This window comes from Tauraco erythrolophus, chromosome 29 (genome assembly GCF_009769465.1).
Source record: "Tauraco erythrolophus isolate bTauEry1 chromosome 29, bTauEry1.pri, whole genome shotgun sequence".
NCBI classification, from domain to species: domain Eukaryota; kingdom Metazoa; phylum Chordata; class Aves; order Musophagiformes; family Musophagidae; genus Tauraco; species Tauraco erythrolophus.
Genome location: NC_141493.1, coordinates 4,025,328 through 4,042,808, shown reverse-complemented (window position 1 = coordinate 4,042,808; position 17,481 = coordinate 4,025,328). Strand labels below are relative to the sequence as shown.

Genomic DNA, 17,481 nt, shown 5'->3' with positions numbered 1-17,481 from the left:
AACGAGCTCAAGATTAAACAACTTCTGCTTCTTTGTTGTGTTTGGCTGCAATAAAAAGGCAAACTCCCGCCCTGTGCTGTACTTACAGCAGGATGCGTGTTCCCTCACGTGTGCTGCAGCACGTGGCTCCTCCGTCGACAGCCGGACACGCCAGCAATAAGAAGAGTCCCAGAGGTTCTAGGCAGCTGGAAGGAGGATTTTTAAAACTCAAATGTTGAGAAATGCAACAGAAATGCAGCAAGAAAAGGCAAGACTAGAAGGCTGAGCCCACAATTTTCAGTAGCGGAAGAGGAGGCAGTCAAACAAGAACGTAGTACTAGAGGTGATAATCTCCTAATGCTGCATCAGGACTGTTCTTAAGATTTGGGCAACCTGGTGTAGTGGAAGGTGTCCCTGCCCATGGCCGGGGGGTTGGAACTAGATGATCTTTGAGGTCCCTTCCAACCCAAACCATTCCATGATTCTAAGATCAGTCTGTTGAGATGCTTAGTGGCTATAGAAAACAGAGCAGAATCAGCACAAGAGAAGAACCTGGAGTTGCTAAGGTCTCATCTACTAAAGACAACACCCAAGTACAGATCAACCACTGGGCAATACCTTGAAGCACAGGAGTTAGACCACCCTTGTCAAGCAGCTGGGTTTTGGCAGACATTTCTGTGGGCATTGAAGTCAGGTTTCATTTCAGCTTTTAAAAAGTGTTTCATTAAAACAGATAGGATTTAAATAAATGAATTCATCCCAAAGGACATCTGGACATCTGTTATGTACCAAAGTAAATTTCTATTTAGCTAAATCCTGAGGCTTTATCTATCAGATGGATAATCTTTGGCATTTGTATTCCCTCACCATTCTACCTCTACCCCCATCGTTTGGCACCTGCCAATCTTGAACACACATTCCAAAAACAACCCTGCCTATCTACAGAGAAGGGACTGGGAGAAAAGGAGGCTAATGGTCCACATCCTTGATCTTGCCTTTTAAACCCCCTAAAAGTCAGTATTTTTTAAACACAAGCAGATCCCTGAAAGGTGACCTGGACAACAGCTGGACCAGCTACTGCAGAAGCCACCAACCTATCCCAGTCTAACATATTTGTCAGAGAAGAAACATGTATTATATCTGAAAGTAACAAGAAAACCCCCAACTTCTGTTAGTGAAACATTCCTCTCCTCTACCTATTAAACTCAAGATGATGCTGAAGCATGTACTAATATGTCATTTCTCCTGTCTCTCCACATTTCATTTCTCCTTTCCACAGTGATTGTGTTTAAGGTCATCATTTACATTGAAAATCATCCTTGAGTTAGTTAATTGAATAAAAGTAATTCACATCTGGCAATTGTTAATAAATTCAAAGTCCTACAATTTGGTTAATCCTCGGAACCATCAAGAGGCTAAGAAGTCACTTGTCTTTATGTCTAATGTTATTAAAGATGGAAACATCCAAGCTCTGCAATATTAGGTTGCTGCATTAATGTTCAGTCATTTATGTTTCGATGTGAAAAATGAAAGTGAACGGCAGTCGCGATGATTTTTAAATCTAGATCCACTAAACACGTCCTCAACTTTGTAACAAAACCCATTTTACGTCAGAGGGAATATTTTCACACTCCTCCAGAAGATTTATCCAAAAATGTTAACCAACAGCCATTCAGATGATCACCTTTTGGAGGCTTTTTGGTTCGAACCTTGTTCGTTTTTTTTGGCAGAGAGGGAGAGTGGAGTCCAGATGATGACAATCACTTGGAAAATCCCAGGTTTCTGATGTTCCTGTGTTCACAGCTTGGATAAACACAGCCCACTGCGGGATGACATGGTGGGGGGGGGGGGCGTAGTAGGAAGGAACATCTTCAGACTGCAAGTTCAAAGCCTTTGAGCCATCTGCACACTCTCAACAAGACTTCTTGGCAGTTAAATCATCAGTCTCAATTTATTCTTCTTCCATGTAGTCTTCATGAATCTACGGATTTTCCTTCTGGTGACCTAATATTTCTTCCTGTTTTCATTTGTTTGTTGTGTTGGGTTTTTTTTTTAATCTAATTGAATGAAATTGTTTGTAATCTGTGGAAAAAAAACTCACTATAACTCCTCATTGCATTCTGAATAAACTTTCCCTTTTCCATCTAGTTTTATTTTACACTTTATTTCTAAGCTCAGTCCAAAAATGAGCATCATGTATAGGAACAGTACTTTGGGAACAGTTTATAAGGGCTAAATACATGTGTTAATACTCTCTTAATTGGCAGCTGCAGTTCCAACAGATGATTTATAATGACATCTTAACCATCTTTAACACCTACAAACCACACATGCACTGGCCATTTAGCATTTGTTAGCCCGGCATAAATCACACGTAACTACAGCCCTAACATGAAACACCATCAGCTTCCCTCTAAGTGTGGAATTTTCATTTTAAGTTCTTCTTCTATACACAACCCATGGAAAAGTGCTTAAGCACAGCAAAGTGCTTTTGCAGGAAGAAAGCTTACAACAGTGTGAATCTGAAGAACTGTAAATTCAGAGAAAATACTCATGGACAAGATCTGTGAGGACGTGGGAAAACTGGAAATAAGAAGTTTCTTGATAACCTCTTTGCGGTTTTCCTAATGGTAAAAAGATACTCTACAGAAATAGCATATGTTTACTTTTTTCTCCTCTTTTGAGTATCAAAAAAAGGCCAAATTAACTAGTTAAAAAAAACCCCAAACTTCTTCCTCCACCTAACAGCATCACAATCATCTAGCTGCAATATAAACTTCCCTGTTGTCCCACCAACATGCCTCATGCCAGGAACCAAGAGCTGGGAAGGTGTTTCTACCTCCAGTGCACCAACTGGACCTCTGGCTGAGCCAGCAAGAGGGTCGATGAGACGGCAATGGAGTTTTGCAACATGTGCATTTGTCCAGCAGACCCTGAAGGAGGATGAGCAACTAATTTCTGTACCAAGCATCAGACTGCCACTAAATAACCCTGGCTGGAATCAGAGCAGTCTGGACTCAGACCAACGACCTCTTATGAAAGGCTGTGTCAATGTAATAGAATCATAGAATCATGGAATGGTTTGGGTTGGAAGGGACCTCAAAGATCATCTAGTTCCAACCCCCCTGCCATGGGCAGGGAAACCCTCCACTACATTAGGTTGCCCAAAGCCTCATCCAACCTGGCCTTGAATCCCCATGTGCTATCAAGACACAGAGATACTTAATTAAAATAACAAGAAGTAAGAGCCTGTTCCAACTGGACAACGATCCAATCCGACTGACGATGCATTTCATTAAGAGGCTGTTAGAGGCACAAGCCATGTCCGTGTTACTGGGAATTGCACCTTTAAGTGAATTTCTTCCTAGCTCCAGGATTCAGGAGGTGCCCGTTATCAAGCAGGGGCTGTGACAACTGCCCACTCGTTAAAAGGAATCCCACTCCACGCTATGAGTCCAAAGAGACTGCTGAATAAAGGATCTTATCGTGGGTGCATCGTTGCTTCCAAACGTGCACTAAAACGTTAACACTTCCCAGCACTGAGGACAGAGGGAAGATTTTGTTCATGCTCTCAGCACGGACCATCGCTGCACACAGCCTGTTCATGCAACATCTTGCAGAGACATCTGGGATCTTGTTCTTCTCCATAATATCACGCTTTGTCCTCTTTGGCCTTAGCTACACCACTACCCATCAGCCACTCTTCCCAACCGAATTATCCCCAACGGAAGTTATCGACACCTACAATTACCCTGTTGAGCTTTCAAGTAAAGAACTTCAAGTCATTGCATTCAAAATGAGCTTGCAAATTCTATAGAATAAAAATGTGTACAAATTCTCCGTGCTAATCTGGCACATTCTGAATGAAACAGATGTGTCTACATTTGATGTGCACGAGTAACGTACGCACACGGATAAACAGGAATCTTTATGCATGGAAATGGGCGGGTGTATTTCATGAACTTGCCTGCACATCAAATTCTGCTTAACGTGTACTTTGCACAACGCCACTGAACTGAGAGGGACTGCAGACATCTGTAGGATGGGAAGTGGCAAACCTTTCAAAACACGCCTGCCTTCGATGCAACTTACAGGCAAAACAATAATGAGAGGGGCATTTCTAAGCTATTTATGAAGAATTTTGAAATGCATCTGCAAATGAGGGCCAGTTAAGAACAAGAAGGAAATTGGACTCTACCTGCCTAAATTATTTTAGGAGAGTTTCCTGGAAAACCGAGCACTGGGGTGGAAGTGCAGGCGGACAGGGACAGGCAGGAAGGGTGTGTGCACGTCTGCTTTTCAGTTCTCCAAAGTAATCACCTCTCTCATACTCGAGTGACAGCAGGAGCCAAACCCATCCAAAATCTGCTTCTACAGTTTCCGACCCACAAAGACTCGTAAACCTCTGTGGTTTTCTGCCACAAAGTGTTGTCACGATCCTGTGAAGATGACACTCGGCCTCTGATGACAGAGCATCCTCTGCAAGAGGCGCGCAGCACAGCTGAACTGATTTAAAAAATCGGATGCTTCGCCCATGTTTTGTAACCAGTAGAACTTTTCCAGAATACACTGGTTAACAAATGCACACAAGAAGTTATCATGTCTCGCTTCTCTGCTTATACAGCAACTGGTATGATGGGACAGCAGTTCAGCATCTCGATCTCATTAATACATTTTAACTCATGGTGAGCATTGTCATAGGGATAACAGGCTTCAGTACAGAGACATGAACCAGCCAGCAATAACAACTTAAAGCAGAGGATTAAACGCTACAAACTCAGGGTGGGTTTTTAGGGAAATGAGAATGTTTCACCACATCATCTTGACTACATGATTGCCTTACTTTTGTTAACATTTGGCTCGGTGGAATGACTTGGTGAGAAGATCTACTCTGAGTCCACCTATCTGGACTGTACTCACTTGCTTCCTTTTACCCTGCTCTCATTCACCAAGGCTGAATTAGAGACACAACTCAGAAATCAAACACTGCAAATAAAGCTAGCATGCATCTTCGTTTCAAGGGCTACTGAACTCAGACCTTGGGTTTTCCTTCCCCTCTCTCTCCCCACTGCTAGTCAACTATGAATAAATTAGCAACTGGAGTGTAATGGCTACAGCAACTTCATTAATATACTGTCATCCTGTGCAGAGGTACAACTTCCGACATTGAGCCGCTAATGTCCAGTGAATTATTGATGGAAATGTATATACACCAAGTTCTTATCTTCAACTCTTCCCATGCTAAGTGTCTAATTGTCAACAATTCATGACCATGGGCACTTGGCTGCTCATTTCTCCCTTGTCGCCCTGCTTCTTATGCTCCTCAAACGCTGTTCATAGGAATTCTTAGCAGATTCATGACCCAGATGATCAAGAGCATAGTCACCTACTGTGAGGACTTCGATTGACCATAAACTCCCCAGACATTATGACCAGGTTGTTTTCTCACTAACATGAAGAGGAGGAGGAAAACACTGGCCTCTATCTCTATATTAAAACTGTAGGTAAGCGTCAGTATAGCACATCCACACTACGGGCAGTTTGTGGAACTGTGCGTAAAAGACAAGACAGAAAAGCAGGCTATTAAGGATGATTTGCAAAAAAAAACCAACCCTATTCATACAAGCTTACCCCTGCTCAAGTGCTAGTATGGATGCAGAGACCTCAATCATAGAATTATTTAGATTGGAAAAGATCTTTAAGAACATTGAGTCCAACCATAAGTTGAAATATTATTAGAAGCCACTGGGATCCAGCTGCTGCTGGTGGGCATTTTTTCCTGCATCATTAACTTCCCTTCTCGTACATCGGAGTGGGATGGCAGCTGAAGGTTTTGTGGTATGAAAACTTTCTGATCCTTCTCTGAGCCCACTGGTGTCATCGTGGCAGGTATACCTGCTGATCCAAGTGAACGAGTCCGCAGTCTTAACATCACTAATTTTCATGCACTCATGGCACTTGTAGGTGTCCTGCTAGAAATTTTTCTAGCTACGGAAGAATGATGCTATTCATTTGTTTTCCACAGACTGCTGGGCAGCCTAGGGGCTTCAACCCAAAGGAAAACCTCACTGAGGGTATGAGAGCATACCGGTGTCCACAGTACTTTCTCTGTACATTGCTATTTAAGTATGATATTATTTATTGTTTGCATTGCAATGACATTTAGAGTCACCATTACGGACAAGGGTACCTATTTCTGGGCAGACAGATTAAAAGATCGCGCTGTTCAAGGAGCTAATAACAAACAAATTCAAAAAGCAAGAGGTGGATACAGAAGGACAAACTTGTTCCTACCACAGAGAAGGATGAAACACAGACCTCACCAGTGCGATACACAGCAGCATCAAGTTAAGCTAAAATAATTAACTACTTATACATTTTCTAGAAGGAGAAAGAGGCAAGAAAAGAGTTTCAGAGGGGAAAAAAAAAAAAAAGACACCATTCTTACAACATATAACCTACAAAATCCTCTCAACTCAAGGATTCACCTAGAAAAATATTATTCACCATGATTTTGGAAACGCATCTTTCATGTTCTTCCTTATTTAACCCTACTAACCAGTGAAATTTACTGCCACAGGATCTCGTTAACCGAGGAAACAAGATTTTTTTTTTTTTTTTTTTAAAAACTTACGGAAATGTATAGTGATTACCAATGCCTTCAAATTAATAAGGAGCAAAACAACATCCAAGTTTTTTGAAAGGGGGCTAAATCTTCTTATGGACCAATGGGTGCTAGAAGGAGTATTTCCTAGTGGAGAGAATTACCATCTATTTCATTGTGTCCTCAAGAAGTTAGTGCTGGAAAAGAGAATATCCAAACAATTGGATCATTTGGGTCAGTAACTGGGAAAATACTATTTGACACCATTCTAGAGCATTATGTTACAGAGGTTGTAATTTCTAGGTTCGATATTCTTCCAATAAGACTACCTTACCCCGAGCTAGTTAAATATAAACAAGCTTAACCCAAGGACTTGTATGACAGGCAGGTCCTAAAAGACAACGCTTCTTTCAAATTTTCTTATGAAAAACTTATTTTGTTTGAACGCTTAACTCATTATGGACAGGGACACTAAAAAAAAGCTGAGAAAGTTCCCACAGGAGGCATGAAATGTGAAAAACACCAAGTGCACCAACAAGAAAATTTTGCCTTGCCACTTCTCATTATCACAGTTATTACCACTGAGGTTCAAGCCTTGTCCCACACACTTAAAACCGACTGACATCAAGGGCACTCAGCACCTCACAAAATCAAGCCTTACTTCCTCAGAGTAGTTACCAAAGACACTTGTGGCTCTTGTGCAAACGTGGATTACACTTGAAATAAATAACTGAACACACTGTATGGAAGAGAGACTTAATGTAGTGGGTTTTCAACTTAAAGATAATTTACAATGCTACAGTAATACACGGGGCCTTACTGCAACTGCCCTGAATGTTTTCAGAACAAAAAATGAAAATAAAACCTAAGGCTGATTTACAGAACTGCTAATCTGCATTTGTGAACGCTGCTGTCAGGCATGAGATGTACTTGAGGACAACTCAGGCCAAATCCTAACTTGAATTACCTGGAGTAAACCCAGAGCAGCTCATGACAAACCCTGCCTCTCCACGTCTTCAAAAAAGCAGTGGAAACACTCGCTGTGTTTAGAAATAACTCTACGTGTTTCAGCACAGGCTTTCCAGCATTCCTCACTCCCATCGCTACCAGCATTGGCATGAAGCAGCTCACCTACCCCATGGGTGGGTGTCCCATCACAACCACCACCCCCATGGCACCAAGTGACTGCTGGTAAAGATCTCTCTTCCGAGAGACCTGTAACTGCACAAAACACCTGACAGAGTCAGTGCTGCCAGCATTCACGTGGAGCTCGCAGCACAACTGCCTATTGATTTGACCCTCCCAATTTTTCCTGTGTTAGGCCAGTCTGGGTTGGGACAGCTGCCTGGACACAGGACCCATTTCAAACACCAACAGCTGCTGGCAAGCTTTCACTAGGTGGTAGATTTTTTTACTACATACACTATTCCATTAGAAGGCTCATGCACAACAAAATCTTCATCAAAGCCCTCTGGATCTTGCATCCGAAGCACTCTTCCTGGATGGCAAACCCCGCATCCCTCTCCCTTTCATTCACCCTGTGCTTTATCATTACCCGTGATAAGACACCCCAGGGGTTTATTCCCCTCCAATCTTGTACTTCCTGCAAGATCACTAGCTACAGACCAGACAATTTGGGTTCAGGCTAATATATTTTATATGACTTTTTCAAGAAATCTATATAAAATGGGCATGAATAAATAGATATATACATCATAGGACAGAAGAGTAAAGTAGTACAAAGAAGTGCAAATTATCAAAAGTAACTGCTTAATCACTAAACGGTAGAAATCCAAACCATATAAAATAGCTACAGAGTACGGAAAAATGAGGACAAAGACTTTTAAAAAATAAAACATATTAGCCAGAAAAGGGAGTCAAAGTACCAGCAATGCTCAGCCCTGTTTTCTACACGGTTTTCAGAGAAAATGCTGTTATTCAAAACTGGTGGGTAATTGTCTGCACAATATCATCCTCCAGGACTCAGACTGCCCTAAGCCACAAAGCCTTGCTTGTAAGGAAAGGAATTGTAGTTGGAAAATCCCGTCCCCGTTAGTATTCTGCTGCGAATACTCGTTCTGAGTAAAAGCAAGCAATCACACTGCCTGAGAGACTCACTGATGAACCCTCAAACAGCCACTTAGCAGAAACCACAAGCAAAAGCAAAAATAAAGGTCATGTATTTAATTCCAAAATTTACCTCACTCCTTGCGTTGTACTAAACAAGCTATAAGGGCGACAATTAATTGAAGCGGATGCACATCCTGCCAACCTGGGAAAAAAACCACCCTGTATTTGTCTCTAACCTTTCTTATTTTTAGGATGATGTTTGCATTTTCTCACTTTCAAACAAACAAGTCAATGCAAGCATGGCTGGAAGGCTAAAATGATTATGGGATAATTTGTGTTTGCAAGAGCAAACAAAATCAATTGCAATTGTTTAGGAACCAAGCACATTAAATGGTGGTGAAAAGATATTTGCTGGACTTTTACAACATGGCTTTTTTTTTAATCCCAACGACGATGAGGGATAGACTGACAAAACCCCTTAGGAACTGTTCCAGAAATGCACACGCTGCCCAATCCACAGCAGTAGTGGAGGGATGTCTGTAACTGATGCAGGTGAAATAAAGTGGATTTAGATAAGACTTAAAAACCACCCGATCCCTCCTGAAAAACAATATATGAGAGACAGAGAGAAAAATTGATTGGCTCAGGAAGTCAATTGAATTCTCTGTTATAGCAGATTAAATATAGAATTACTCAATTAACTTCAGATTAATTATGCCTTTCAGGTAAACATGCCGACTGTCATCGTGGCCAACACGAGCCACTGAATCACAAGGTATTGAATCAACTGCTTCTCACCCTGACAACAAGACCTCATTAGTGATCTAAAAATCCCAAATCATTCCCCTTTCCATTTATAACAAACATCCTGCATTGACTGGATACACATGATTCACAGTTCCTGTTCTGTCCTGGAGATTTCACTGATATTTTTTTTTCCTAAGAGCTGTTCCTTTTTAGGGAGGAGTGGGGGCTAAATCCAGTGCACCGTTGTTCCGGTTTTAGTTACATACCATGCCAATTTTAATTTTTGGTCTCTGCTTGAAACTAGAAATGCAAAAAGAGAACCAGATCAAATCAGAAGCACCCATTAGCCGAGGAGAGGCGGAGAGCCACGACCGTTGGGCCTCTGGAAGAGAACGCTCCGGAGCATCTTATCTACGTGTCCAAGTACCTGATGGGAAGGGGTAAAACTGATGGACCCAGAGCCCTTCTGCTGTCCAGAGACAGGATAGGAGGCAACAGGCACAAACTGAAATGTGGGAAATTGCATTTAAACATTAAAGCTTTTTACTGTGAGGATGCTCAAACACTGGTTGCCCAAAGATGCCGTGGAGATGTCACTTGGGGAATATTCAGAACTCAAAGGACGCCGTCCTGGGCAGCCTGCTCTATAGCTGATCCTGCTTTCAGCAGGGAGCTTGGACTGGTCCATCTCTGGAGACCTCTCCAGTCCTAACTGCTCCGTGATTCTCCGAGAAGGATTAAAACTGCAGTTCTGTGTGTCGGAAATCCACCCTCACCACAAATCACACAGAGCGTTAAGGGGCACGAAGGGGCCTGAGGAAGGGGAAAAGAAAAAGTTCTCAGGTAATGTGTCTTGGTTTGATTATTTATGGAGATGCTCGATGGTCTCACATGACCTCTGGGTAGTGTCTTCGTCCTTCCAGATTAATAAATTATTGTGACACAAATAACTTTGGCAATTACTTCTTCTTCAGTGCCACAGAAACATGGGTATTTTTTTCTGAGGAAAAAAAGGTTGATTTTAACGCAACCAAATGTCCTTTAGAAACAGACAGAATCATTATACTCAAGAGGCCAATTATTCATTTTTATTCCTTTTTTTTTTATCCTAGTTTTTGCTTTATAAGACTAGGGCAAGTTGTGAGGAGTTATCTTTACTGAGGCCCTTTGCACAAAACACCTAAGAGTATTCTAACATGCAAAAAAAAATTGTCAGATCTGTACAATACATGCATTGTCAGGAAGCATCCATTTTTAAGGCACTGATTCTTATTCTAACTTAATAAATTCATATATTTTTTTATTTATCTTCAGAATGCCTCCACGATACAGAAGTACTCGCTCTTTAAGGATAGACAGATTGCAGAATTCCCATTTCCTGGAAATTACAGTCTTCTGGGGGAAAATCAAACACTTCAAATTAGGAAAAGTCAGTGTCATACAGACAAAACTGCACTGTTTCAGTACAGAATCACCAAACTATACTACATACCCAGCTAAATACCACAGGGATGAAATACTCATCTAAATAACACAATGTGGGTTTGTACTTGAACCTGAAAGGAAAAAGTGGAGGATTCCAAAATCATCTCCTGAATTGAACAAAAGGAGACTATTTTTTTTTTCCTGATGATACGACTATATTTTTCAATTAAAAATTTTCCCATAACAATTTTCAGCTAACACAACTGCTGTCCCTACCTCTCGAAGCAGTAAAGGAAACTGTATTCTTGGCTACACCCTCCGAAGAGCAGACCTGTCTCGAGGGTGCCACATTATTTAAGCACTGGGCATGTTCATCAGCAGGCTGACAAAGAGGGACACCCTGCGAATCATTTTCCCAGGTTACTTTCAACATCTGAGCATCCTATTTTTGCATCTTTGATTTTCCAGTCTCACCAGCAACTCGCAGTTGGTGGGTTTCAAGTTCAAACATGAACGAGGTCTTTCATCCTTGCACGTGACAATGCAGGGCTGTCCCACCTGCTCCCCGCAGCGCTGAACTTCTCGGTGAGCTTCAGCACACAGGGCACACACCTGATGCATGAAGCAACACCACTCAGGACCATTCCAAGAAAGCCATCCGGTGAAGGGGGGCCAGCTGCAGGTGGCAAAACTCCTTCTGATACGTGCTCAAGGGACACAGCTACAGGAGGGGGACGGAGGGATATTTTTGGAGCGGGCTTCTTTCCCATCTCCGCCCAAGGAGGCGCTTTTATTTAGATGCAACGTGTCTTCAGCTACCACAGATGCCTCTGAAGATCTCACTCATCACTTTGAATGCTAGTTCCTACTTTTCCAGCTGTTTCTCAAGCTACAAAAGCCCATCATTTAGGCTTAAATTCTCACATAGCATGAGAGCGATTCAAGATTACGCACAGCAGCAAATGCCTTGAGGGGGAAAAAGGCAAGAATCCACTAATCCACTCACAAATTATGTGATCTATAACTATTGGAGTCAACATTCAATTGTGATTATGAATGCTCTAAAAATGCTGACCTACACTAATCTGAAAAAAAAATACATTAGGAAATAAAGTACGAGAAAACGCACAACAAAAATATATCATTCAGCAGACAGCGTGGGATGAACCTGGAAATCTGGTTTCTATTTCTGGCTACATTTTGACAAGTTACCTCCCCTGTCTGTTCTCACCTTTCCTCCTACTGGGACAAGGTTCTTCTCCTGCAACGAGTTATGTATGATTTATGCCGTGCTGGCATCTAAGAGTGTAAACCACGGACTGTGTCCAGAGAACCTCAAGAGATGTTCCTACTCAAAAGAAAGTGGCACAAGACACCTGTGACCTTGGCTGGCCTCTGTTAACTCTGGCTTATCAATAAAGCCTGTGAATTTAAGCAAAGCAAGCACAGTATCATGCTGAGAATTGTTTAACACATTCTTCTCAACAGTGCTTGTGCAGTAAGTGCATGTTCATCAGGGAGCTAAATACGGAATCACACGAGAATCCAGGAAGGCTCTTCCATAGTGAACAAAGTCCAATAAGCAAATAATGTTTTCTCACAATTATAAAAATTTCTATTTAGCAAGAGTGAAATGCTTCTGAAAAGGCTGCTTTAGTCTACTCTTTAAACATAAATTACAGATGCTCAAAAATCTACAATGCATAAGGAAATATCTTCTGTTAACACGTTTATTTACCTGAGAGGTTGGAAGTGCCCCTCACATCTACGTTGGGTTTTAAAGTTTTTAATAAAATCAAATATAAAACCATGTCTTTATACTTCTCATCTATCAACACACTTAAATAGCTCCTCAGGAGCTGCTTTGGTCTGTCCTATACATAGTACTATACTTGCAGTAGAAATTGTTCCAGGGACCCAAATTGTTGGGAGGTGTGGGGGGGTGAGCATGGCACCAAGAAACAGCAAAACTCTTTCCCTCCCAGTTAAAAAACCGAATCCCAAACACAGACAACCGGTGTTCAGGTCCCTCCTTCACCTGACTTTCACAAGGCAAACGGGATAAGGGTGGGCTTCAAAGCACCACTGATTTCCAGGGTTTCCTGGCTCCAAGCATCCCACTGAACACTTAAAGTAACAGTATATATCTTGGATTACTGAGGATTCAGGAACAAAGGGAAGTTCAACTGAGGAATAACCGACTGGATGAGACAGGAAATCCTCCCGTTTGGAGCTTTGGAGAATCGTGCTCCATATTACCTCCAAATGGTATCACGACCATTACAGCAAAATTTGCTTCAGCTCTTTTATTTTCTAACAGTAATGATGAATTTCTTTCAAACTTACAAATTCAGCCTCGGATCAATCCCCCAGAACTCCAAGGCTATGCCTCGCATCCCTTCACGTACTATTCTATTAAAATGCACTGTTTCCTAAAGGATTAACAACAAGTAGAGCTCATTGAACAGCTACATCATCCTGATAGCTACAAGACAAGAGATCTGAAGAAAACAGGAATCTGGATTCCAACTTCATCAAAGATTAGGAGTACTTGCCAAATTGAGTCCTTGCTTATTTCTGGCTTAACCATATTGAACAAGAATATACGCATTCTGAATGTGCTTGTTATTTGAAGAGACACTGATACAAACATACCCAAGTTCATCTCCTCGCTGCTGCCACTAGCACAAATCTTAGTCCCAGGTGACGTCCTGCACAGGCACCTCTGAGCCATCTCAGCCACTAGGTTCTTGTGGGTGACTCCAGTCTATCAGATATTTGCTGGAATTTGAATGCAGCAGTGAGGAAACAGTCCAGGAGGTTCCTAGAGTGTCTGGAAGACAACTTCTGATACAGCTGGTGAGGGAACCAACCAGGGAAGGCTCCCAGCTGGACCAGCTGTTTACCAACAGAGAAGGACTCATTGACGATGTCAAGGTTGGAGGCTGTCTTGGACATGGTGACCATGAAAAAGTAGAGTTTTCAGTCATAGAAGCAGCAGGGAGAGGGGTCAGCAGAACTGCTGCCTTGGACTTCTGAAGGACAGACTTCAACCTTCTTAGGAGACTGAAGGTTAGATATCAGGAAAAATTTCTTTACAGAGAGGGTTGTAAAGTATTGGAACAGGCTGCCCAGGGAGGTGGTAGAGTCCCCATCCCTGGAGGTGTTTAAAAACCGTGTGGATTTGGTGTTGAGGACCATGGTTTAGGGACCCTGACAGTGCAGGGTAAACAGTTGGACTTGATGATCTTCAGGATCTCTTCCAACCAGATGATTCTATCATCTCACAGGGAAGTGAACACATTACAACAATCACGCTGTAATTTACTCTCCTCGTATCACCTGCCTCCCTGTAGCTTTCAAACCTGCAATAACGGACCACTTGAGTTCAGCAAAATCAGATGTTTGTCAAAAGGTTCTGCACATTGCTTTCATTTAGGCCTCAAGTCAGCAAAGCATTTAAAATATGCTTTCCTTTAACATCTGGTTAAACCCCACTGAGGCCATTCGCACACGCTCAAGTGCTGTGCTGAAGAGGACTGGAGGTAAGCACGTCTGAAAAGCAGAAATACTAAATATATATTGAATGGGTCTGGCTTTCTACAACAATGCAGAGTTATTAACTCTCCTATTATTATAACCACAGACAATTCCTTATTACACTATTACATAGAGGAAATCTGATTTTAAAAAAAATATATATGATTATTTACTGTCTGGCGCTCTAGGAAGCCTCCGTTCGTTAGTAAAATACAAATGCATTACAAGAGACAACTCATAGCCAAAGGTCAACATTTTCCTCCCATCCTGAGAAAACTGCCAGGGCATAAGTCTTCTTAGGGCACGACTGACCCACACGCAAAAAAAAACAGAGCAGAGCGACCAGAGCCACATCAGCCACAAACTAATTCCTGCCGGAACTCAAAGCAACAGAGTCGTGTCAGCACAACACTTCTAGACTAATTAGCCTCGCTGAGAGGCAGAGCTAATTAGCCTCCGCACTGCCCTACGACCACTCAACTGCTTTTAGACACATCAGCCTGCTCCAACCTGCTTTACCTGATGGGGACCCAACCTAGAAGACACGGCCCCCAGCAGGGACTGAAGCAAAAGCATTAAGAAAATTGTGGGAGGAGGTTCCAGCATTGTCCCTTTTAGTGCTGAAGAGGACACTGAATGCTACACCCCAATCCACAGGGACAAACAGGAAAAAACGTCCTTGCAATAATTAATGCAGTGGATAATAACGGCATTGATTCGAGTAGGAAATATTAATTCAGGAGACTCCAGTTTCAGCCATTTTTAGCATACCCTCTTCTCTCACCCTCACCCCTGCCATCTCCCCGACTGCTCCTGCTGCTGAGCCCGGGTGTTCTTTGCATATCTCGGAGCTGCTGTGCTGGACAGATGAAAGGTTCATTTACATGCCTGTAGCAGCTGTAGTGGAATTAATATTGGTCTCATTATCTTAGCTTAGGATGTACAAGCCCCTGGTTTTGCACCGCATACTGATGCAATGAAGAGAGGGGAAGAAGGAAAAGCAAACTGGCTGTTCTCATGCTGAGCGATATGGGAAAGAGCTGAGGGAATCCTGGAAAGGAGAGAGTTAATCCGGAGTAATACCCTGGAAGCTAATAGCACCTAATGCAATTTATTAAAAGAAATCTGTTGAAGTACGCAGTCTATGCCACAGTAGTTTTAATTAAAAGGTGGAAGAAAAGTGAAATCATTTATCCAAATCACCCTTCTTCAAGTTAAGGCCCAGTTTTGAAACATCCATTTCCATACATCTACAGTGTGGGCACTACCAACTCCAAGATTTAAAAATTCAAGAGACTATTAAAAACAAGATTTATCGGTTGCTGCTGTTTAATGAGGCAGTAGGAGTCATTTAGGTCAGCTTTTTCCAACTTTTGTCCTACAGTTACATAGATAAAAATCCCTGTCTTGGGGCGGGGAGATGTTCAAGTAGTTTGGACATTAAGAAAACTACTGGATATCGTGGGACTTCTCCACATCAGAAACGGTCAGCACCCAACTGCCAAAGGAGAGGGAAGGGAATGGGAGGTTTAAGTGGACTTCAGTAGTAAGTCCACGACCCCGTGCTCCTTCACAAATCATCTACTGGTATTGTATGCGGGAACACACCCTCGAGCACAAGCTCTTCCCATCAGGGGTAAAATAACGCTCCTGTTTCACTGGTGTCTGTGCTTTATGCAGAGGGACATGTCAAGAACAACACTACGGTGAGACACGGCCAACTCACGGTGAATCCAGACCTTCCTCACTGGCTAATAACCATGGCACCTTTAGAGATCACCTGGCACAAACCCACGAGGCCTGATCCACCACCCGCTCGAGTCGGTCGCTCTCCTCACCGATTTCAACGGATCCAGACCAATCCCATCAGCATGCTGTGAAACTTCTAACAAAACAGGATTTGAAGCTGACTGCACAATGAAGAGATGTACCAATGGTTTAATGATTGATGAGGGAAATGTCAGACCAATTATTTGCCAAATGATACTGGTCCATCTGTTACAGGATTTTGTACGTAACGACAGAAAGAAATTAACTGTATCTAGTTCATATATAGAAATAATCTAAACTGTGAATTATCAGCTCTTTCCATAAACAAGTCCAGCATCATTATGGCCGTTATCCAAGTACAAAAACTGAAGCATTAGTGGAAGGGTAGTCACAAGCCCTAACTTGAGAGACACAAGGTGGCTAAATTAGGAAGCAAGTCTAACACAGCACGGTCAGTGAAAGGAACCATGGGCTTCTCCATTAGCAATTCAAAATTCACTCCTTTCGCAGAGGTTGCGAACTACACAGAAAGCTTCTGATCTCCAGTTGTGGGGGCCTGAAATTCACTGACATGAGTGCTCCCCCCAGATTACTGTCTCAAATCATCTAGCAGGACATGGGTAGAACCAGCCAATTTCAGGTCTGTTGAGTCGCAGACCTCAGGCCCTCCAGAGCTGAACTGTGCGCTTGCCAGATACTGATTTTTCATGCAACTCCAGTTGCCTCAATTCCAAATTCCACTGGTGTGTTAGATCAAAGTGTGTTTGAATGTAATACCATTCAGATTTCAGTAATATTGGAACTGCATCGCTTATTACTTTTTTCCTCAATATATTTTTTGCCTCAAAGTTAACTGTTTGTTCCCTCTCTAACCTGCTTTTAAAGAATAAAAAGAACACATCTTTTCCACTATGTTCTTGCTCCACTTTCTCCAAAAGTTTGACTCATTGCACGTATCTTCCAATCTCTTCATCTATTTGGACTTCTCAAGTCGAGAAAATTACTTCAAATGAGGCAATGCAGTCCTCAAGACACTAAATTTCATTAGATTTAGAATTACATATCCCTCCCAGAGAACCTCAGAATTTCTAAGACTGCTCTAACATTATGAAAAAAAAAAAAATTACAAATCTTGCAAGAGGAACATCACTGTGTCACAGTTTTTAAAACTGCACTACTACAGTCAGTAGTGCAACGTACTGAAAGTAACTGAAAGGCATCAAAAGGCAAAATACAAACATCTAATTTTTTTTTTTAGTCTGGGAATGACAGTTTTATCATGAGCGACACTCTGCCCTGATTTGCTCTTGACTTCAGTTAAAAAAACACTTTATCTCCAACATTTC

At 42.1% G+C, this 17,481-nt stretch overlaps 1 protein-coding gene across 1 annotated transcript in view; it reads right to left on the bottom strand.

Annotated features, from left to right (window-relative positions):
- Nucleotides 1-13,783, bottom strand: part of LRRTM4 (leucine rich repeat transmembrane neuronal 4) — a 239,332-nt gene extending 225,549 nt beyond the window's left edge. Inside the window, exon 1 of the mRNA XM_086627997.1 lies at nucleotides 13,699-13,783. Coding sequence (XP_086484123.1) covers nucleotides 13,699-13,783 — 85 coding nt within the window. The remainder of the gene's footprint in view (nucleotides 1-13,698) is intronic.
- Nucleotides 13,784-17,481: the final 3,698 nt, after the last annotated feature.